The sequence below is a fragment of the Hibiscus syriacus genome, unplaced genomic scaffold (assembly GCF_006381635.1).
Source record: "Hibiscus syriacus cultivar Baekdansim isolate YM2019G1 unplaced genomic scaffold, ASM638163v2 tig00110365_pilon, whole genome shotgun sequence".
Classification (NCBI taxonomy): Eukaryota; Viridiplantae; Streptophyta; class Magnoliopsida; order Malvales; family Malvaceae; genus Hibiscus; species Hibiscus syriacus.
Window position 1 is genome coordinate 1,063,812 of NW_024062703.1, and position 23,804 is coordinate 1,087,615.

Here is a 23,804-nt window from a genome sequence, read left to right on the forward strand (position 1 = left end):
GATATAAAAGTTACGTCATTCGTACAAATTATAACACGTTCGAAATCATTAAATCAAACAAATTCAAGACCCTCAAAGATTATTTAAAATTCGATTTCATTTACAATATTAAAATTCAAACCATTAATAATTGTCGTAAAAGTAATTTCATTGATCAAACAAGGGTGAAAAGGTAAATACAACTTTTCATCATTTCCTCCGCAAGAACTATAAAATGCACATTATTAGCCCACTAAACCCTCAAAAAAACATCTCATTTCCTTTCACCAACCAAAAACCAAAACTTGAAGGAATCGTTTTATCGTCTTGTTAGCAATTCTCTGTAAAGTCTTTTTTTTTCTTTGACTGAAGTTTATCTGAACAAACACCACCATGTGTGGGGGTGCTATCATCTCCGATTTCATAGCGCCGCCGGAGCGTTCGTCGCGACGCTTGACGCCCGACTTCTTGTGGCCTGATCTGAAGAAATCCGAGTTTAAGAAGGGTTACGGTAAAAGGTACTCAAAGCCGGTGATCGATTTGGATGATGATTTCGAGACTGACTTCCAGGAATTTAAGGACGAAGAATCTGATGTAGATGACCATGATGTCAAGCCATTTGCTTTCTCTGCTTCAAAGAAATCATCTTCTGATGCCTCACATGGTAAATTACTTGGTTTTAGCTGAAATTTCGTTAAAAGCTTGTGTTCTTCTAGATATTTCGCAGGCTATATATTTCTTTATTTCCTGCTGCAGTGCTTTGCTTCATTTGTTAAGAAGTTAATTTCCCCCCTTTTCCATTTTTTTTTATTTTAAGCTGAAAATATAACATGAAAAAGAAAATTGCAGAAGCTAGATTGTGAAATCTTAGCAATTTAGAACTTCTTCAACTTGAGTAAACAAAGGTCTGTCTGGAATAATACTGAGATTTTCGGCAAACACAACTATTCATTTCGTTGTTAGTCTCCTGAGATTGGTATATTCCCTTTTGTATATTGCTGTTTGAGATCTTGTTTCGTCGTCCATCTGCAGTAGGAAAAATCAAGTTTACTTGATTGATTTGGAACAAATTCAATTCGATAATATTAACGCATGGAGTGATGATTTCTGGGTGTAATAACTAGATATGTATATCTGATGATTAATGTTTTGAATTCTGTTTCCTTGTGAAAGTTTTGTTGTGATTTGTATTTGGTTGATTCTTTAAACTTTCTTTTTCCAATTATTGCAGGTTCGTACTCCGGAAATGCCGCCCAATTCAACGGTCAAGATGAGAAATGCGCGAAAAGAAAGAGGAAGAGTCAGTATCGCGGGATTCGGCAGCGTCCATGGGGTAAATGGGCTGCTGAAATCAGAGACCCGGGGAAAGGGGTTAGGGTCTGGTTAGGAACTTTCAATACTGCCGAAGAAGCCGCAAGAGCTTACGATGCTGAGGCTCGGAGAATCCGTGGAAAGAAAGCTAAGGTGAACTTCCCTGACGAGACTCCTCGTGTCTCTCCGAAGCGCGCAGCTAAGACAAATTCTCAGAAACCAGTCTCCAAGTCAAACTTGAACCCTGTCCAGCCAAATCTGAACCAGAATTTCAATTGCATGAACAACCCCGGGCAGGAATACTTTGATACCATGAGCTTCGTAGAAGAGAAGCCGCTGATGAATCAATTTGCATACGTGCACCCGGTTCCTATGTCTGTAGATGCTGGATTTAAACCGTTTAATCCATCTGACAATACCCCAGTGTATTTCAACTCCGATCAGGGGAGTAACTCCATCTATTGTTCTGATTATAGCTGGGGAGAACAGGGTTCACAAACTCCCGAGATATCGTCCATTCTCGAAGCTTCCATAGAGAGTGATGAGTTCCTGGAGGATGCAAACCCTAATAAGAAGATGAAACCAAGTTCCGATGATGACATTCCTACAGAAGAAAATTCGCGAAAGAGTTTATCCGATGAGCTATTGTCTTTGGGCAATCAGATGAAGTTCTTCCAAATGCCGCCGTTCCTCGACGGGAACTGGGATGCCTCGATGGATGCATTACTCAACGGAATTGAAACACAGGACGGCTCAAGCCCGATGGATCTCTGGAGCTTCGATGACTTCCCATCCATGCTAGGGGCCGCTTTCTGAGCAAAAACTTCACCCAACTTGCTAGTTTTTGTAAATAAAGCAACGTGTGAGTGGGTTTCACAAAAGCAAACATTAATTTCGTTTTTGCTTGAACAAGATGTTTTATTTACATCTTTTGGTTGTTTTACTTTGTCTCAGGAATTTGGTCATAAATGTGTGAAGCCCAAATAAAAGCCTTGTGTGCAGTGCTTTCTGAGGTTTCTTTTACTATGCTTTATCATTAATGTTAAATTTTAACGACTACAAGTAGTTTATGTGTGTGATATAATGACCAGAACATATGAATGTTTTAATCTTTGATCAGTGTTTCCCTTTACTTTCAGAGATCTTAGTTTTTGTTTGGATGGATGGAAAATACGTCTGGTCAATTTTAAATTGATGTAATCGACTAAATTCTTAATCATGGAAGAGGCCAGTTCCATCTTATAAAATTTGGACATGATATGTCGTGGTGTGGCAGAGGCACGTGAAGTCATATGGGCTAGCAATGCAATGTGCGGTTGCATTGGACTTTGTTCACTATGGAACTATAAATAGGATTTTCCCAGTCTGCTGCTCTGTTTTCTAGCTTGCAAGTGACGAGCATTGGACCTTCAATTATTTGATATTTTTTATATTATAAATTTGTATAAACAAATCAATTTTTTTTTGATATTATTGATTTTATAAAAAAATATTATAAAATGAACCCAGCAGCTAAAAAGTTTTACCCTTATTTTCGCTGAGTTGGATGTCACGTGTGGAAGGCACATCCCCGGGGACGCGCCTTCACTGACTCGATTGCCACGTGTGGAAAGCTTATATCCGGAGACGCCCCTTCCATTAAATGTCATAAATACCCCCATCCGTTTTCCCTAACTACCCCCCTTCTCCCCTATATAAATCCCCTCAACCCTCCCTCATTCTTCACACCAAAATCATATTCCCCTCTCTTATATAACTCAAATTCTCCAACAATTTGAGTTTTAAATTTGTTATTAGTGGTAAGAAATTTATTTTTATGTTAATTTTTTAAATAGTTATTATATTTTATATTAATATATTTATGTAAATATTATTATTTTTTTATTAAAATAATATTTATATAATTATTATTTATTTAGAATTATTAATTTTTTTGTGCGCTAATTATATTGTTTTGTCTACAGTTATAATGGAAAATGAAATACTGTTGTATCTCCAGATATTTTAGCGATATGGTAATATTTTTTATAATTAATGTTAATATTTAAATTTATTTTTATTTTAAAGTTATTATGAATTTATATTAATTTTTATTTTTTATAATGTATATTATTTAGGATACTGATCGTATTTTGGAGATTTTTATTAAAAATTCACGTATACCGACACCGGAACGTATTTTGCCATATTTGGCTTCTTCCGGGTTCGGGTATATTGCAACAATTATTGGCGGTTGCAAACTCGAACCTGTCCTAATTTCTGCACTGATTGAGAGGTGGAGGCCCGAGACACACACTTTTCTCCTTCCATGTGGAGAGGCCACAATTACATTGGAGGATGTCTCTATGCATCTGGGGCTTCCCGTCGACGGAAATATGATGTGTGGTATGGCGGATGGTAATTGGCAATCAATGTGCATTAATTATCTTGGAGCTGCTCCGCCAGAGTTTAATGGAGGTAGAATAGCTTTATCTTGGTTGAAAGTTAATTTTGAGGTTTTAAATGAAAATGCTTCAGATGATCAAGCAAAAGCATGTGCTCGGGCATATATTCTACGAATAATTGGAGGAATATTGATGCCCGACAAATCTCGCAACCAGGTGCATTGTATGTGGTTGCAGCATATGATCGATTTTGATGAAACTGGAAGATATAGTTGTGGCGCTGCAGTTTTGGCATTTCTCTTTAGAGAAATGTGTCGGGCGACGAATTATAAGAAAACTGCTATCGGTGGATGTCTTCTGCTTCTACAATCATGGGCGTGGTTCCACATTCATTTCTTATGCCCGATTGTGAATGAACCATACGTATTCCCCTTATTGTTGAGGTAATTTTCGAACTAAATTTTGATTTAAATATTTTCAATTAAATAGGGTGATATTTAGTTTATATTATATTTCATAGGTGGTCGATGAAAACAAATGACCATAAAAGTATACCTACTGGGTTAGAGGAAATTCGTTTACTTATTAATACGAAAGCTGGGTCTGAGGTATGTTTTTAAATTTGTTTAATTATTAATATTTTAATTTAAAATGCTAGATATAATTAGAATATTTTTATTTATTTGAATTGTATATTTATAATTTCAGTTTCAGTGGAGACCTTATGCGAGCGATGAAGTGAAAGCTTGCATCCCACCCCACCTTAGTGGGTCATTAGAGGTATGGATATCGGTTATACCTCTTATATGTTATGCTATTATTGAGTGGCATCCAGTTGATCGCGTGCTCCGTCAGTATGGTTGTACGCAATATATTCCTGGAGCACCTAGGAATTTAGACGACGTGCATAACATAGATAGACGAGGAAAGAAATATGTTAACTGGGTGGTGAGACACAGAGATTGGATTGCGCTTTGGGAGAACCAATATACACTGTTGGCCCCTCGACAATATTACGCTGAAACTGGTCATATGGTTACGGATAACTATATAGACTGATTTAATGAAAATGGGAAGCCGTTTCTACTTTCGGCGGAAGCACGAGGGGTTAACATTCCTAGACGCCGAGAAAGACGTCAACCGTCTCAATATCATCGTCCCCCGACGCGTGGACGGAGAGAAGGCGCTACCGGTTCTGCATCAGTCCCACCACAACATCCTTATCCGTCGATGCCGCAGGGGTACATGCCCAGCCCTCCACTTCATATGCCAAGCCCACCAGTTTATATGTCATCTCCGCAGGGTTACATTCCGAGCCCACAGGGTTATATTCCTAGCCCGCCAGGTTACATGCCTAGCCCGCAGGGTTTTATACCATATGGAGGTGCATATACGACTATGTTTAATGATCCAGCATATGGTTCATATGCATCTTATTTGGCTGGTGGTGCTTCTCCGCAGACACCTCAATCTCCATCTGGATCACAGACATCGATGCCAATGTTTCCACAGTTTTCACAGTTCCTGGGGAGCGGTGGGATTGCTACTAGCACTCCTCCAGGGTCGTTATTTTATATAGGCCCTTCAGCCCCTTCAGCGTCATCTACACCAAATGAAGAAAATGTTGTTGATGATGATAGTGAAGATGAGGAGACTGAAGAACAAGTTCCACGAAGAAATCCTCCACGAAATAGACAACCACCGCCATGTGGAACTCATTCGAGAAGACGACATCTGTGATCCAGTTGTATTTTAATGTTATTTAAATAGTTATATTTCAGAATTTTATGTAATTTGGTTATGTTATTTAAATGTTTCATGGTTGTTACATACATATTTTTAATGTTATTTTTTATTCACATTTAACATTAAATGTTTAATAAATGTTTTTAAAATACAAATTATATTATTCAAAATTTAAAATAAAAATAATATTATTCGAAATTTAAAATTAAAATATAAATTATAGTATTCGAAATTTAACATTAAATTTCAACTTAATATTCCAATTGTATTCGAAATTAAAAGTTATATTCCAATTATAGTTCACAATACTTAAATTGAAATTAAATTTATCCATACATATGATTTTATCATTAACATATATATTAAAACGTATACATTAAAATCAACTTATCACTTCACATTTATTCATAAAAACATCTCGATGCTCATTCCATACAATTTCAATGTCACAATCAACTTATCACTTAACATTTATTCAATTTATCCATAACATTTTATCTAATTTATTCAAACTTCACATAACGTTTTAATTTAAGTTATTCTTAACTTGCTGAACTTTCAAAAGAAGTTAAATTTTGGTTATAATTTACCTGATTTCACAATCCATCTAGTGTCCCCGAGGGACATGAGTGACATAATAGGGCAATGATAACATATTCTCTGACAAAATAATGGAAGGCGCCCCCCGGGAACGTGCCTTCAAGTCCCCTGAGAAATAATAGGTACTGATATATCTAGTGTCCCCGAGGGACATGAGTGATATAATAGGGCAACGATAACATATTCTCTGTAAAATAATGGAAGGCGCGCCCCTGGGAACGCGCCTTCAAGTCCCCTGAGAAATAATAGGTACTGATATGAATAGTGTCCCCGAGGGACATGAGTGACATAATAGGGCAATGATAACATATTCTCTGAAAAAATAATGGAAGGCGCGCCCCCGGGAACGCGCCTTCAAGTCCCATGAGAAATAATAGGTACTGATATGAATAGTGTCCCTGAGGGACATGAGTGACATAATAGGGCAATGGTAACATATTCTCTGACAAAATAATTGAAGGCGCGCCCCCGGGAACGCGCCTTCAAGTCCCTGAGAAATAATAGGTACTGATATGAATAGTGTCCCCAAGGGACATGAGTGACATAATAGGGCAATGATAACATATTCTCTGACAAAATAATGGAAGGCGCGCCCCCAGGAACGCGCCTATAAGTCCCCTGAGAAATAATAGGTACTGATATATCTAGTGTCCCCGAGGGACATGAGTGACATAATAGGGCAATGATAACATATTCTCTGACAAAATAATGGAAGGCGCGCCCCCGGGAACGTGCCTTCAAGTCCCCTGAGAAGTAATAGGTACTGATATGAATAGTGTCCCCGAGGGACATGAGTGACATAATAGGGCAATGATAACATATTCTCTGACAAAATAATGGAAGGCGCGCCCCCGGGAATGCGCTTTCAAGTCCCCTGAGAAATAATAGGTACTGATATGAATAGTATCCCCGAGGGACATGAGTGACATAATAGGGCAATGATAACATATTCTCTGACAAAATAATAGAAGACGCCCCCCCGGGAACGCACCTTCAAGTCCCCTGAGAAATAATAAGTACTGATATGAATAGTGTCCCCGAGGGACATGAGTGACATAATAGGGCAATGATAACATATTCTCTGACAAAATAATGGAAGGCGCCCCCCCGGGAACGCGCCTTAATGTGAATAGTACTCCGATTATAGACACTATTATATGCAACATATTATAAACTTTCAAAACAAACTTCAGTTCACAAGCTTTCAAATTCTCAAATTCCCAAACTCTAAATTCTCAAATTCTCTGAAAATGAGTCATCTTTCTGCTGTTGTTTTGTATGATGGAGAAATTAAGGAAGCTAAAGAGGGGGTTGTTTTTGAGTCAGATCATTATATCCCCTTAACCTTGAAGAGAAACATCACAATTGAGGAGTTAATCACAAAAAATTCGTTAAAGATTCGTGTAGCAGGCCAGAGAAGACTATCTTCATTACAGTACAAATTTCCTACTGAACTTTTTTCGCTCACGTATACATCATTTCAGCTTTCAAACGATGATGATGTTTCTATGATGGTTGATGCTCATATGGGGAGTTCACAATCTCTTATTGAAATGTATGCCACTTTTATTGAGGTTCGTGCAACTCGTGGTCTCTCATATTCCTCTCACTTTGGCATTGCATATCAAGCTGATCAAGTTGATAGCCCGACACAACTGATCTGTAATGATTTCACATCATTAATGGCGGATCCAACGCCAGATACCATGCCATCAAGTTCAATAGGAAGGCATTCATCTGCAACTGCTTATGATCTCAACCCACGTGGCTTCACCAATAATCCATATGGCAACATCTCTTCTACTTCAAGGGGCAGACATTCATCTGCCAATGTTTTCGACTTACATATGGAAATGCCAATGAGACGGCAGTCTATTCACATCCCACATGATACAATGGCCTCAAGTTCAAGGGGAGGAGACGTAAGCGGGAACTTATTTGACCTCAATATTGGATTATCGGAGGAACCCTCATCTCCACCAGAAGAACCTCTTCGGGAGCCAGGTACAGATGGTGCTGAAACGGGATTATTCGTTGAACCTGACTCACCACAGTTTAACGTACATTCTGATGATGACGAGGATGACGTTCCGATAAATACAACACCAGCCGAACTTCCTGCACATATGTATGAGGCTGATTATGATGCAATGTATGAGCCTGAATTTCCAGATCTTCCTGATGTTGGTAACTATGGACTTCAATCATTAGTCAATGACGGTAATTTACATATTGGAATGGAGTTCGCATCGAAGGAGGAAGCAATGATGGCAATAAAAGTTACAATATTCATAACTCAGTTAAGTCCCGAGTTGATCGATCTAACACGAAGAAATATGTCTGCTACTGCATCCAACGTCACAACGGATGTCAATGGATGGTCCGTGTATCAAAGAGGAAGAGGAAGAACAACTTATGGGAACTAACCAGATACAACGGTCCTCATACATGTTGTGCAACAGGTATAAACCAGGATCATCCTAACTTGGACTCCAACATTATTTGTCAAGCAATCATGCCCATTGTGAAGCAAACCTCTCATATAGCTGTTGCAGTGTTGATTTCTGCTATACAGTCACAATATGGGTACACTGTCTCATATAAAAAAGCGTGGTTGGCAAAACAGAATGACATTTGCAAACTTCATGGCGAATGGGATTCCTCTTACAACGAGCTGCCCAGTTGGTTTCATGTTGTGCAAAGACTTAATCCCGGGACAATTGTTGAGTTCGAAACTCAACATCATTACGTGAATGATCGAATGGTTCGCGATCGCTGCCAATTTTACTGTGTCTTTTGGACTTACCCTCAGTGTATTAATGCAGTCAAGTACTGTAAACTAGTTATCCAAATTGATGGTACTTTCTTGTATGGGAAATACAAGCAAGTTTTATTATTGGTTGTGGTCCAAGATGGAAACCGCAATATTCTTCCTGTTGCGTTTGCCCTCGTTCAAGGAAAAGACACTGAGTCTTGGGCTTTTTTCCTTAAAAATTTACGTTTACATGTTGTCACCAGGGAACGAGTATGCATTATTTCAGACCGAGGAGCCGGGATAAAAGCAGCAATGGACTCTTTGGGTACAATGTATAGACCTCCACATGTTCAACATCGTTATTGTGTCCTTCATATTGCTGCAAACTATTACGGAAAATACAAGAAGAACGATGAACGTTAGTTAGTCGTGCGGATGGGTATGTTACTTTTTCCCAATTTTTCTATCAATTTCTTATTACTTATTTATACTTCATATTAACTATTACATATTCCTAATGGCTTAGGTTACAAACTCTTACCTCAAAGGTTTGAGTCGATGCTACAAGAGTTGTTTGGCAAAAATAAGAAGGGGTGCGAGTACATTATGGACATCAGCAAAGAAATGTGGACAAATGCATATGACGGGTGGTATTGCTATAGTCATATGACAACAAACTTGGCTGAAGCAATAAATTCAACCTTAAAGGGGGCGCGTCATTTACCAGTCACGGCGTTGGTTAAAACGACTTATTTTCGTTTGGGTCAACTCTTTGCAAAGCTCGGTGGACAAGCTCTTACTTGGATGCAAAACAGACATATTTACCACCCCAAGACTAGTAGTTGATTTACAGAAAAAAGTGGATGCATCAAATGGGACGTGAGTTACAAATTTTTCTCGCACCCGTGAATTGTTTCGTGTAACCGAAATGCCACGTCCGCTGCAAGGGATTGGAGCTAACTCTTTCAGAGTTAATCTGCAAGAGAGGTGGTGCGATTGTGGTTTCCTTCAAGAACTCAAATATCCATGCTCTCATGTCATTGTTGCTTGCTCACATTCGCATTTGGACTACAAAAATTATGTTGATATCGTATACCAACTTTCACAAGTATTCAAGGTATATGAATTTGAGTTTCCGCCCATAGGAAACGAAAGAGACCCAAATGAGATTCAAACTTGGCTTACAATTGTACCAGATCCATTGCTATTGAGGGACTCAGGTCGTCCAAAATCTACTAGAATATATTGTGATATGGATATTCGGGAGAAGTCAACAGAACAAAAACGATGTGGGCATTGTAGAAACATCGGGCACAATAGAAAAAAATGTCCAGCTCTGTTATCATCATATAACCGTTAACTCCTATGTAATTAATATTGTATTTAAATGAATGTTTTTTGTTTCTAATAATTTAATGTTATTGCATTTATATAATTTGTCAATGTATGTACACCTAAATAATTTTTTTAACTTTTAAATACATAAATATTTTTAATATATTTATTTAATATAATAATTAATATTATTAGTTATAATTTTTTTTAAAATATAATAATAATTCCACCTTCTAAGTAGAGAAAAATATTAAATTAAACAAATTAAAAGTTATTAAAAAATTTATGTATACGATGACACATTTCATGTTCTGATTGGAGAATTAAATTTATTAAATTAAATTTTCAATAAGACTAATTTCATAAAATATGTAAGTCTTGAAGATTAAATATATAATTATACTAATTTATTAACTTATGCATCAATATTTTCGTTAAATATTGATAAGAGATGACTAGATTGATAACATTTAAATAATTAACTGATAAAATTAATAGATTGATAATCAAAATCAAAAATAATAATATAACAATATGTGTAATATTATAATTTCATACATTTTTCCTATAACTACAATAAAGTCAAAACTGATTTTCATATATTGTTATATCATATTAATGTAGATAATTCACTCCACCTTTAACACACATTAACAAAATACATTTGATAATTCTTACATTATAATCGAAACACTTTACATAATATATTATTAATTTATAATAATAATAATAAAAATAAAATATTTATTATTAAACAAAATACGTTGCAGTCGAGCTGGCGAAAGGCGCGTCTCCGGGGATGCGCCTTCCACACGTGACATCCAACTCAACGAAAACACGGATAAAATGCGTCCCTGGGAATGCATCTTTCGTCAACTCAATCGAAAGAATGCCATTTTAAAAAATATATATTAAACGGTGCTAAAAAGATAAATATTCGTTAAAGGTGTGTGTAAGGTCAAATAGCCAAATCTTGAGAGGGGATCTGGTGATTGTGTTTTGGTGATCCCAAAGTTGATGAAATTATTTGGGCTACTTTAACGTGTCTTGTCCAAGGGTTCAGCTTTTTCTGGGGAACCAATGCCGATGGCTTGATGGGTTAAATCTTATCGATAAGCAAACTAAAGTCCCCTTGATTTCTTACTTCTTAATTTAAATGATGGGACGTGTGCTTTTTTTTCTATATTTCTTTTGGATTGTCTCATTACAATTAGGCTTAAATGATCATTTCCCCCTAGAACTATTCTTTTTACCGAGTTGGACTTTAAAGTATTTTTTTTACTGTTTTATCCCCTCAACTAAAATTTATTATCCTGTCTCAATTCATTAACTCTGTTAAAAAAATACAGGGATAAATTATATTTAATCACCAACTATTCTCACTGTTCTATTTTAGTTATTAAACTATTTTATTTTTCATAATCATCATTAAACTTAAGTTTTTATTTCATTTTGATCATTAAATTCGATTCGATTTATTTTTAAAATTTTTAACGTATAAGAATTCATTATAAAAATATAGTATTTGATATTGACATTTTTAAACACTGAAAATTAATGAAAGACGCTTAAAAATGACTAATTGCAATGTGTTTAAATTGAATTCAATTACATTTTTTTTGAAATTAAAAATAAATAAAAATTTTCATTAAATAAATAAATGTTACCGTTAAAAGTAAACAATGAATCCAAAAAATTGTATAATACCAAAGTATGTTATAACGGTAAGGCTTAAATGCATATTTTTACCGACTGAATAAAAAAAATCAGTTAATCGGTCGATTAACGGTTAATGTTTTTTTTCAAAGTTCATTTATTAGTTAATTATGTTCGAAATCGGTTAATTAATTAAATTAATCGAAATTTTAAATATTTAATATATTATTTATTTATTAATAGCTTTAGCGATGTTTAAATTTAGATTTTAACCAAACTAATCGACTGAATTAACCAACCAAAAATATTAAATATATAATATATATCATTTAAATTTTTGGTGAATTCAGTCAATCGACCAAACTTTGTTCGGTTCGTATAATTATTTTTTAAATTTTTTTTATTCGGTTAACGGTTAAAAACGAAAAAAAATTTAATTAATGAAATTTTGAAAGTTTAATTCGATCGGTTAACCGAAACGACCGATTGAACACCCCTATATACTAATCTAAACCTTGTTTTAGATTAAACAAAAGGGAAAAAAGAAGAAAGAGAGAAGAAGCAGACGTGCAATTAAATTAGGTGATTAAAATAGAAAAGAAAACTTAAGTTTAGTAATTATTTTGAAAGAAAAAATAATTAAGTGATGAAAATAGAACCATAAGAATAGTTGAATGACTAAATATACAATTGATCCATTTTCTTTTAACAGTGTTAACGGTATAAACATAGTTTAGGGGTAAAACAATATGAAAAATACTAAATGAGTAAACTACAAAATCATCATTGAGCTTTCTTCTTTTTCCTATTTTGTTTATTGATCTTTAAAGATTGATTTTTTTGTCATGCTGCCGTTAGATAATTAACGGTGTCATTACATGAACACTTACACCAAACGATGTCATTTTTTAATCCTTGAAAAAACTAATATTAAACAAAAACGACATGGTTTTAATTCCTTATAGAAATCTATTTTTCTTTTCTTTTTCTCCTTTCCGCTTATTCATTTATACATTTCTCCCCCCCCCCGGCGCGTTTTGCTTCCAATTTCTCACAGATCGAGACTCCGACCATCACATTTGTTTGTGCCACAACGCTACGAGATTTTTAGTTTTTGGGTATGACGTATTTTGGGATAATGGTATTCTATTTGCATAATGACTGTGTCTCTTCTCCATTCTTTCACTCCCACCCATTGACTTCCATTCTCCAATATGAAGAAACAATGTACAGGACTTCATGGTTTTAGAAACAAATGTGGAGCGAAACAAGAAATTTTACTAACGGCTGACATCCCAATATGAAGAAACTATTTCGGTTTCGGTAATCGAATTCCACAGTCAAATAACGAAACCTGAAATCCACTACAACTCTACCGATTTTCATTGAAAATTTGCAGATAGAGCAAACACAATAAGATGAACAAAAGCATAGATCTCCTAATTCTAGACATTAAAAAACTGAGAAACAAACAAATCTAAGCCCTCTCGCCTCTAATCCTCCTAGCAAGCTGGATATCCTTAGGCATAATCGTAACCCTCTTAGCATGAATGGCGCATAAGTTAGTATCCTCAAACAGTCCGACGAGATAAGCCTCGGCGGCTTCTTGAAGAGCGGCGACGGCGCTGCTTTGGAACCTCAAATCGGTCTTGAAATCTTGAGCGATTTCCCTCACGAGCCTCTGGAAGGGAAGCTTTCGGATCAGGAGCTCAGTGCTCTTCTGGTATTTCCTGATTTCCCTCAGGGCCACAGTTCCTGGCCTGAATCGGTGCGGCTTCTTAACGCCTCCGGTCGCCGGAGCCGACTTCCTAGCCGCCTTCGTGGCTAGCTGCTTGCGTGGAGCCTTGCCGCCGGTTGATTTCCTAGCAGTTTGCTTGGTACGAGCCATGGGTATGATGATTTGTTGAGAGAAAAGTAGTGTTTAGGTTGCAAGATTGTGATGATAATTTGAAGAAAAATCTTGGCTGTGGTTTAGATGCTAGGCTTCGATGGAAATATATATAGAAGGGATCTGGGAGAAGCGGGGGACAAATACCAACCGTAGATTGAAAAGGTTATCAACGGATCCTAACCTGTAGATATCGGGATCCATGTGCGAAAAATATAGTCCAATAGGATTCGTTCTTTTAAGCGCCATAGTTCTAACATCAATTTTTAAAAAATTATTTGAAAATTCGGTCGATTTTTAAAACATTAAGGTGGCGTTTGTAGAATGTTTATGAGAGAATTAAAATCTGAAACCTGTTTGGTTGGCAGGAAATTGAATTGAAATCTAATTTCATATTTTGATTGGTTCGTACACATGTTGAAGAATTTGATTTCAGTAATATAAAATGACATAATTGCCTTTATTATTTTTTTTTTGTTTTATTTTAGTTTGTTTTATAACTTACATGTAACAATATATTATAAAAATTTTAAAAAATATTAAATTTTCATTTTATTGATTGATTATTCATTTTAATAAATTATAAAAATCATGATAATAAACATCATAAGTTAAAATCATCGCAATTAGGAATGGCCATGGGTCGGGTTGGGTCGGGTTTTTGGTCCACCCGACTCGAGAACAAGGGAACCTCCATCCGAGACCCGACCTCACCAGAATAAAGTTTCACCCGACCCGAACCGAATATATGAATTAGAAACCCAACACGAAATAATAAAAAAATTATTTTTATTCAATAAAAACAGTGACTTAAAAAAACCCTAAACTTGACCCGAACCCTAAACCCGACCCGAATATCACACTTAAAAAAAACCCAACTTGAACCTTTTTTTTTAAAAAAAAAACCGACCCAAATACCAAAAGATTGATGAGGGTAGTATGGTCAAATTTCACATTCCCTCCTCTAGAGGATTTTAATTCCATTATGTTATGGATGAAATTTACTTTCCCTCATTTGATGGAATTAGATTCCAATTCCCCCTTTTGAAAACGTGAACCAAACATGAGAAAGTGGTAGAATTAAATTCCAATTCCCCCTAATTTCAAGGGATTCCAGCGAACCAAACGCCACCTAAAGTTTTGGCCAAACTATGTCTTTTTTTTAGTTTGACCGACTTTTTTCATGGGTTTAAAAATTAAACAAGTTTAGTCCTTTACATTATCGATTTGTTTTATTTTAGTCCTTCGGCCGTTTTATTTTATTAATCTTTTAATGAAAGTATTATGTGGTAATTAAAAATTTTCAAAAAAAATCCACATTCTTATTCTTCTTCTTCTTCTTGGCACAGCTTGTGCACTCTTGATGGACGTTCTTCTTCTTCGCACAACTCATGCGCTCTTGATGGAACCAAGCTTATAGCTTTCGGTGGTTGTGCAGATTCGGGAGTACTTCTTAGTGACACTTTCCTGCTTAATCTTTCAATGGAGAAATCTGTCTAGATATAGAGATCAGTTGCATGAATTTCAAATACTTAACTCCTTGATTCTTTTCGCTTTGTTTTTATCTATTTTTCATAATATATTGAAGCTCCTCTATCTGGGTGTACTTTGTTGGAAAATAGATTGCTGCAAAATGAGGCATTAACACTAACTGTAAAAATATAAAATGAATTATATAGGCAAAAAACTGGTTAATCGTATCATGGTATTAATCATTGTCTTAGAAGCAAATTCACCCAATTATGTGTAATCACTACAATGGACGAATGGTCTCCGAGATTAATACGACTTTCCAAATTCCTTTCATATAAAAGATGTAGTAGACTTTGATGGTACTACTCTTCTCTTAACTCAAAACAACACTTAAGGAGATGTTTAAAAGAGTGTTTCAAAGCAAATGTTTGCTTATGGATATTCTCAAATGAATGAAATTGTCCGCTATTTATAGGCTAATTAACGAGGGTAAAAACGTTATTTCATGCACAATTTAATTCTATTTTTAATAGAATTAAACAGCTTTATGAAATTGTTACATTTTGAGCATTAACCGCAAGTTTGCTACCAGCTTCCATTTGCATTGATTGAGCTTTGCTTCTCACTTCTATCACCATCGATATGACATGATTAAGCTTGCTGACGGTTGAACTTGAACCCACATCGGCTGCCCCTGCTATAATTGACTAGAACAAGAAACAAAATTCTAGCTAGAAATAATGTCACTAAATGAAGATGTATCTTTGTATATGCAAAGGCACACGGAAATGAAGTTTAGTAAGAAACATATAAAGGACGTTCATTTGGCACTTGGCAGGCGAGCATGAGGTAATTGGGGACCTCAAAGAAGGAATGTGCTCATGAAATTTATGTAACTCACAGTTGTATAGCGAAGATTTGGTGAGTATTGTTGCAGCGAAGATCAATGATTACAGAAGACAGTCTTCTATGGAAAACCTAAATCTTTGTTCACGGAAGTCTTTCAACATAGTTTCTTTTGAGTTTGACAAAGGAGCTTTTGTTGTAGTTACAAAAACTCCATAGCTTTCTAATCCATTCGAATTAACCACCAAACTTCACCAAATTTTGCATTTTGATCCAAAACATTATTATAACTTCAAATTCAGCATTTAAACATAAATTTCCAGCATCCAACACTCTTAATTAAACATTTACACATCATTGTCTCATAATTTCCAAAACTTGCAAAATGAGCCCTTTTACTTTCACAAGCTTCCAAATTAATTTCCAAGACATGTAGAATCCATCTATTATCAATTCTAGACATTAGGAAATTTTTTTAATAGTTTCCCTAATTATTAACCCCTTGGCCGAACCTAATTAAGCAATTAGGACAAGAATTTCATTCAATTTCAAGCATGAATTCATGCTCCTATGATCAATTTCCATGCAACTCCAACTATCTCAACATCAAATTCAATCCAAATTCAACCAATCTACAACAAACCTAGCCATGGCCAAATCAAATATAGGCATTTTTTGATGATTTTAATCATCACATAAGCTTGGAAAACATTCTACAACACTAACAACATAAAAACCATCCTTTAATTCTTCAAAATTCAACATGTTCTTCATGAACCCTAATCATGAATTTCCATGAACCAATTATACCAAATGATAGATAGTTTCAAGTAGATTAATTATCTATCTAATAGCTTAATCCAAAAATCAATCGAATAAGCTTAAAAATAAAATTGAAAATTATTCCCTCTTTATATTGGAATTCACAACTTGAAGGGTTTAAGAAGCTGAAAATTTCTTGAAATTTCTTTGATAATTATCACTTTACACATGGCTTAAAATAATTGAATTTAAAATTTAAATAATGTGAAATTATCATTTTGCCCTTAATGAAACATGATAATTTCAACTTGTCATTGAAATATCTTCCATTTTAATATTCTAAAGTCAAAGATGAACCAACAAAAATTGACTTTCCATCTTTATTCTTGGTAATTTTAAAAATTGTAATTTAGTCACCAAATTCCACGATTTTGATTTAACATGGAAAATCGACCTTAATTCCACTGATCTATGTTAAATTTCACTTATCTAAATTATGGAAATAATATTCCTACCTTTTTCTATCATCCTTTAAAATTTTGGGAAATTTCGATTCGATCCGTTATCTGAATTTCTATCGGGCTTTTTTTCTTTATAACTTTTAATATAAATCCCGAAAAATTATGATTCGCATGAAAACATTAATTTTGCAATGAAATATTCATTTACAAGCCAAAATATTTAACTTTTAAAAATTACGTTTTTGCTACCTGAACTTTTACAAAGTTTATGCTTTGATACTAAACTTTCAAATTTTACATTTTGGTCACTATCTAAAATTTGGGGTATTACAATTTTGAAGTGAGAAAGTTGTCCATAAATGAGTTTAAACAGTGTTTTAAAACAGTGTCAGAACGAGCAGGAATTAGCATGCAGATTGAGAAATGAATGTTTTCAAAAAGGTCAATGGATTTGAACCCGACAAGCAGGAATGGACTGAGTGGACAGGTGGGGGCAGTCGCCCCTAAAAATTTTAAATTATCATAATTTTTTTTAAAAAATATATGCATTTCTAATTGAAAATCTGTTTCGCCTCCTAGAATTTTAGTTCGTCCTTTGGAATTTTAGGCCATATCCTTAAGTTTAAGTTCACCTCCAACATAAAATCTTACGTCCGTCCCTATCGAGAAGGTCACATAATCATAGTAATGGAGGTCCTTGTAGATGGAAGAATTTTTGTTTTCTTGGTGCAACATGAGAAAAATGAGAAGGCGAAGAAGAAGAAGAATAAAGTTAAAGAAGATGTGAGAATTATAAAAAAAAACATTATACATATATTTTTATTATATTTTAATCGCCACATAACATTTATGTTAATTTGTTAACAGAAGTTTAAGGCTAAGAGACTTAAACTGGATGAATTGTTAACGTAAAAGATCAGACGCACTTAATTTTTAAATTGAGGACCAAAGTCGATCAAGCTAAAAATAGACGAGGCTATTTGCATAGTAACCGAAAGTTTTACCACTAAATGAGCAAAACAAAATGCCAATTATATCATTTTAATGAAAAAAATAAAGGTAGGATGAAGAAATAAAAAATATTTTCGATATACAAGTACACGGATTATAAGATTATATTATTCAATTTTATGATAATTCATATTTATTTATTATTTCAATAAATAAAATATATTATCAAATAATTATAATTGTTATATTTTAGAGATATTCTATTATAAGGAAATTGTTTTACTTCTATAAACATATGGGTAAACTACATAGTTGATCACTTTTGTTTCATTTTTATAAATGATGGTCGCTCGTTTCAAAAAAGTTAATACGTAGTCACTTTTATTTCATTTTAATTAAGATGTAATCATTTACACTAAATTAACGTTATTTAGGATCGAAAATGTTTTACAATACTCAATGGATGCTGCTGAGAAGAAAATTGGAGGAGCAGGCTGATTTACAGCAAGCCATTGAGCTTCATGGAAGAAGGCTAATGAACTTGCAGCTGCTTGACTTAAAGAATCACGGTTAAATTGTAAACTTGTCCCTAAACTATTTTAAATTTATAAAAAAAAGTCCATAATTAAATTTTATCTAAAGTTCGAGGGTTAAAACAATAATTAAACCATTTTATTGACGTGCCACACCATCAAAACGTTAAACCTTTAACATTCATTTAGGGTAAGTGACCACGTTAATTAAAATGAAACGAAAGTGACCACGTATTATTTTTTTTTTGAAATGAGTGACCATAAGTTTATAAAAATGAAACAAAAGTGACCAACTGTATAGTTTACCCTAATTATATTTCAATGAACAATAATTACGTTTACAATAACATTTTGAATGAACTATAATGAAACAAAAATTTTCGAAGCTTCATAACTTTCAGTTGATCGTAATCATTTAATAAAATTATTGGTATGCTAACAAAATCTATTAGGACTAAATTTAGGGTCATACAATTGAATTCCATAACAAATAATAATTATTTTCTGCTTTGACACCACGTAATGAGTATTAGTATATAAACCTTCTACAAAAGAAAAATAAATAAAAAATAAAATCTTCTTGAGTAATATGTCTTCTTTATCACATTTATTTACCAACATCATCATTAATTTCAATCACTAAAAATAATATACCACGGTTGTCTATTAAAAAATATTTAGAGCCAACTTAACAGACCTTTTCACTCAAAAAATAACATATAAATTAAATATTACCGCTCAAACAACGATTGTCAAAATTTTATCAATCTAATATCGTTTTTAACAAAGTGATAATAAAGTGTACTGTAGGAAATGCACCTTACAGAAGGCGCGTTGCAAGAGGCGCACCTTTGATGGTGTTTCAAGGGGTGCACCTTCATGGGGAAATAAAGACACGTGGAAAGGCGCATTTCAAAGGGTGCACCTTCCATTTAAATTCCACCTACTAACCATTAATTACCGCCCAATAATTCGTTCCCCTTCCCCTATAAATACCCCCTCATCCATCACAATCACCCCAAAATCATACATACTCTTATTCTTCCTTCTAAATCAAATTTACGTAGGTTTTGTCATAGTTTTTAGGAGGTACAAATATTTTTATTTTATTATATTTACTTATTATTTTATAATATTTTATTTACTAATTGTTTTTTTATTATTTTTTCCAGTTGTAAAATGGAAGGCATGATGCTTCAATTAGATGATAATCATATCTCGAGTCATTTTGTCGATACAGTAAAAATATTAAATTGTGTTATTTTTATTATAGTGAATATTTTATTAATTTAAATTTTTTTTAGTATTAGTTTATATTTTAATTCATATACTATTTATTTAATTAGGGCATAGATCGTATATTAGATGTATTTATTCGTAACGCTAAGTTAGAAATAATTTATAGTGTCTGGTCATATTTAGACGAGGCTGGATTTGATTTCATAGAAAAATATGAAGGGCACTATAAACTTGAACTCACCCTTATTTCTGCACTAATTGAGAGCTGGAGACCGAAGACACACACATTCCATTTTTCGCGTGGGGAGTGTACTATTACGCTACAGGATGTTTCTATGCATTTAGGGATTTCGGTATAAGGAGATGTTATTTCTAGTGTGGCAGATGGTGAAAGGAATTCATTGTGGCATGAGTATCTTAGAAGTGTCCTGGGTGATTTCAATGGTGGTTGAATATTGTTATCATGGCTACGAACTAAGTTTGGGCAGTTGAGTGAAAATTGTTCAGATGATGAGATTAAAGCATTTGCTCGGGCATGCTATTACCACTCTTAGGAGGGATCTTGAATCCCGACAAATCTCGAAACCAAGGTCATTTTATGTGGTTGTGTCACCTAATTTATTTTCGAGTTGCAGGCACATTTAGTTGGGGCTCCGCTATTTTGGCATTTCTATATAGAGAAATGTGTTGGACAATGAATTATCAGAAAAATGCTATTGGTGAATGTCTCCTTCTTCTCCAATCATGGGCGTGGTATCACATGCCATTTTTATATCCGGTCGTGAAGGTATCGTTTATTTTCCCATTACTGTTGAGGTAATTTACATACTGAGTTCGTATGTAAATAATTTTGTTGAGTATATAATGAAATATTTTTTCACATTGAATAGATTGTCGACTACAAGGAAAAAATCATCATGATATGCTATACGAATTAGAAGAAATTGGGCTACGTATTGATAAAAAGGTTGCTACAAAGGTACATATTTAAATTATAATATTTACTTTTAATTATCGTTGCATAATTAGAATATTATTTTGATAAGAAATATATATATATATATATATTTGTTTTAGTTCCAATGGACTTCTTATTATACTCAATAAATGAGGTTTTGCATCCCACCTCACTTGAATGACACATTAGATGTATGGATAGTGGTTGTGCCTGTAATATGTTATGCTATTGTTGAGTGGCATCTATTTGATCGCATGCTCCAGTAATTTGGCTACGTGCAATATATTTCTGAAGCCAGGGACGGAGCTCCCTTATGGCCCAAGGGGCCCCCGACCCCTGTTAAAATTTATATATTCAATATAATTTTGGTTTAATAGTATTTTGGTTCATGTAAAAATAAATATTTAAATTTAAAAAAATATAAAATTTATTAAATATTTAATCAAGTAGGGTTCGAACTAAAGAATGATAAGTTTTTGTTCTCAAATTTTTGGTTTAATTACAATTTAAGTCAGTGTAAGTTTAAGTATTAGACAAATTAGAAGTTGTCTTTTGAGTTTTGAGTTTTTTTTTTAATTTAGGGTGAATACAAGATAATATATGTACAAAGACTTTCAATTATTTGACAATGAACGCTCATATCCTACAACGTGCTTGAACATGAGACCTCAAAGATAACAACAATCTCTTAATCACTAAGGTCACTTGGTTCATACTGAATTTCAAGTTTAAATACCTAAGAATATTGACAATGTGTGTAACGTCGATAGACGACGCAAAAAGGACGTAAATTGGTTAACGAATCACAACAAGTGGATAATGATCTGGGAGGATTAACGTTGACGTATTCCCCCTAGGGAGCCGCCTTATGTGAATCATTATTCGGTTACGACTGACTATTATTCGTGGATTCACATGAACGGGAAACCATTCCTATTATCCGAGGAAGCACGAGACATGAGCATTCATCGGCGCCGAGAAAAGCATCCACTATCATAACATCATCGTCCTTCAACTCATGGACGGAGAGTGGGCACCTCTGGTTCGTCCTTAGCTGCAGCACCGTAACCATTACAGGAGTCACTGTCTATAGTAGTTTACATTCCCAGTCACCACTATACATGGGTACACCGCCAGTTCAGATGGCACTGCAGATAGTTCAGACGCCACTGTAGCCAGTTCAGATGCCACTATCTTAGGGTTTTATGACACCTTCTTGCGGATATTATATTGCCATGCTTATAGATCCAGCGTGGGCTTCATATGCTACTTATTTGGCGGGTGGTGCTTCACCACAGACATCTCCGGCTCAGTATGGATCGCAGTCATCGATGTCGATATTTTCGTAGTTTTCACAGTTCTCTATGAGCGGTGGGATGGTTGTCATACACCTCCAGGGTCCTTATTTTATAGAGGTGTTACATTGTTATCCATCTCTCATCAACAAAATGTAGCTACTATTGTTGATGATTATGATGATGAGAGTAAGGTGGAAGAGCAAGTTATACAAAAAAATCCCTCATCGAAATAGACAACCACCGCCCTGTGGAACACATTTAAGACACAAACATCGATAGACTTGTTTAGTTTGTAATTTTTTTATTAATTTTCTTTGTTTATCAGAAAATGTAATGAATTATAGACTTATTTATTTATTTATTAATCTTTTTATTATTTAATTGTTTGAATTGTAACGTTTGTATTTAATTGTTTTTATTATTTAGTTTGTAATGTTTTTATTTAATGTTTATGTTTAATTTTCTTATTGTATTTATTGTTTCTATTTATTTGGTGATGCTCAAATGATATTAATTGAAAGTAAACAAAAATGAAATACCACAAACTGAGATTTCAGAGACTACAATTACATAGTGATGCTCAACGATTACATGATGCTAAAAGATATGTGCATTTTTCTTATTGTGGCCTAAGTTTCTACAGTGTCCATATATTTTGTTTTTTTTGACATCTCTCGAATATCCATATCACAATGAATTCGAGTGGATTTTAGACGACTTCCATCCCTTAATAAGGACGAATCTGGTACAATCGTAAGCCAATTCTAAAACTCATCTAGGTATTTATCATTACCTATTGGGGGTAACTCAAATTTATATACCTTAAATACTTCTAAAAATTGGTATACGGGATCCACAAAACGGTTATAGTCTTGACGAGTATAACAGTAAGCAAGTATGACATGGGAGCATGGATACTTCAGAGCTTAAAAAAATCCACAGTCACACCACCTATCTTGTAGATTAACTCTAAACGACTTAGCTTCAGTCCCTTGAAGAGGTCGTAGTATTTTTGTGACAAAATAATTCATGGGTTAGAGAAAAGCTTTTTACAGACATTCCATTTGATGTATCAAATTTTTTTTGTAGATCTGCAACTAATCTTGGGTAATAAGCATGGTCGTTTTACATCCAAGTTAGAGTTTGTCCCTCGAGCTTGGCAAAAATGCTCTCAAACGAAAATACGTCATGTTAACCAAAGTTGTTATTGATAAATACCCCCTTTAAGGTCACATTTATAGCCTCAACAAAGTTTGTTGTCATATGTTCATGTTGATATCCACCATTGTATTCATTTGTCCATATTTCTTTTGTTGACTAGGCTGATGTAGTTGTATCCTTGGTCATTTTTTCCTTGCAAATCTTGAAGCATGGACTCAAACGTTTGAGGTAATAGTTTGTAACATGTGCATCAAATTTAGTACTTACTGTTAAGTTCCCATAAAAATGAAAATGATTGAGAGATGAAATTAGACATCATGACATACCCATGCGCACAAATAATTGACGTTTATCATTCTTCTTAAATTTTCCATGATAGTTTGTAGCAATATGTCAGATGCAATACCGATATTGGACATGAGGTGGTTGCCACATTGGACCCAAAGAGTCCATTGTTGCTTTGATCCC

At 34.3% G+C, this 23,804-nt stretch overlaps 2 protein-coding genes across 3 annotated transcripts; one reads left to right on the forward strand and one right to left on the reverse strand.

Moving 5' to 3' along the window:
- The first annotated feature begins 256 nt into the window (after positions 1 to 256).
- Positions 257 to 2,543, forward strand: LOC120121229 (ethylene-responsive transcription factor RAP2-12-like). Of its 2 annotated transcripts, XR_005515977.1 has the most exons (4): positions 257 to 643; positions 1,211 to 2,152; positions 2,245 to 2,303; positions 2,430 to 2,543. XR_005515977.1 is itself a non-coding variant. In XM_039140644.1 (3 exons), the coding sequence occupies exons 1-2, from the start codon at positions 373 to 375 to the stop codon at positions 2,104 to 2,106; spliced, it is 1,167 nt and encodes a 388-aa protein (XP_038996575.1). In that variant the 5' UTR covers positions 257 to 372; the 3' UTR covers positions 2,107 to 2,152; positions 2,245 to 2,313. The 2 variants fall into 2 exon arrangements, 1 of the variants encoding a protein (XP_038996575.1); XM_039140644.1 differs by lacking the exon at positions 2,430 to 2,543 and having other exon boundaries at positions 2,245 to 2,313.
- Positions 2,544 to 13,126: 10,583 nt separating this feature from the next.
- Positions 13,127 to 13,737, reverse strand: LOC120121231 (histone H3.2). The gene has a single exon (XM_039140647.1). It carries the CDS (start codon positions 13,652 to 13,654, stop codon positions 13,244 to 13,246), a length of 411 nt encoding a protein of 136 aa, XP_038996578.1. The 5' UTR covers positions 13,655 to 13,737; the 3' UTR covers positions 13,127 to 13,243.
- Between the last annotated feature and the right edge of the window lie 10,067 nt (positions 13,738 to 23,804).

Bases quoted from the DNA above. Each gene is read 5' to 3' on its own strand.
- LOC120121229 (XM_039140644.1), top strand. From the start codon at position 373: ATGTGTGGGGGTGCTATCATCTCCGATTTCATAGCGCCGCCGGAGCGT. The intron at 644-1,210 runs GTAAATTACTTG...CAATTATTGCAG, and splicing joins ATCTTCTGATGCCTCACATG to GTTCGTACTCCGGAAATGCC.
- LOC120121231 (XM_039140647.1), bottom strand. From the start codon at position 13,654: ATGGCTCGTACCAAGCAAACTGCTAGGAAATCAACCGGCGGCAAGGCT.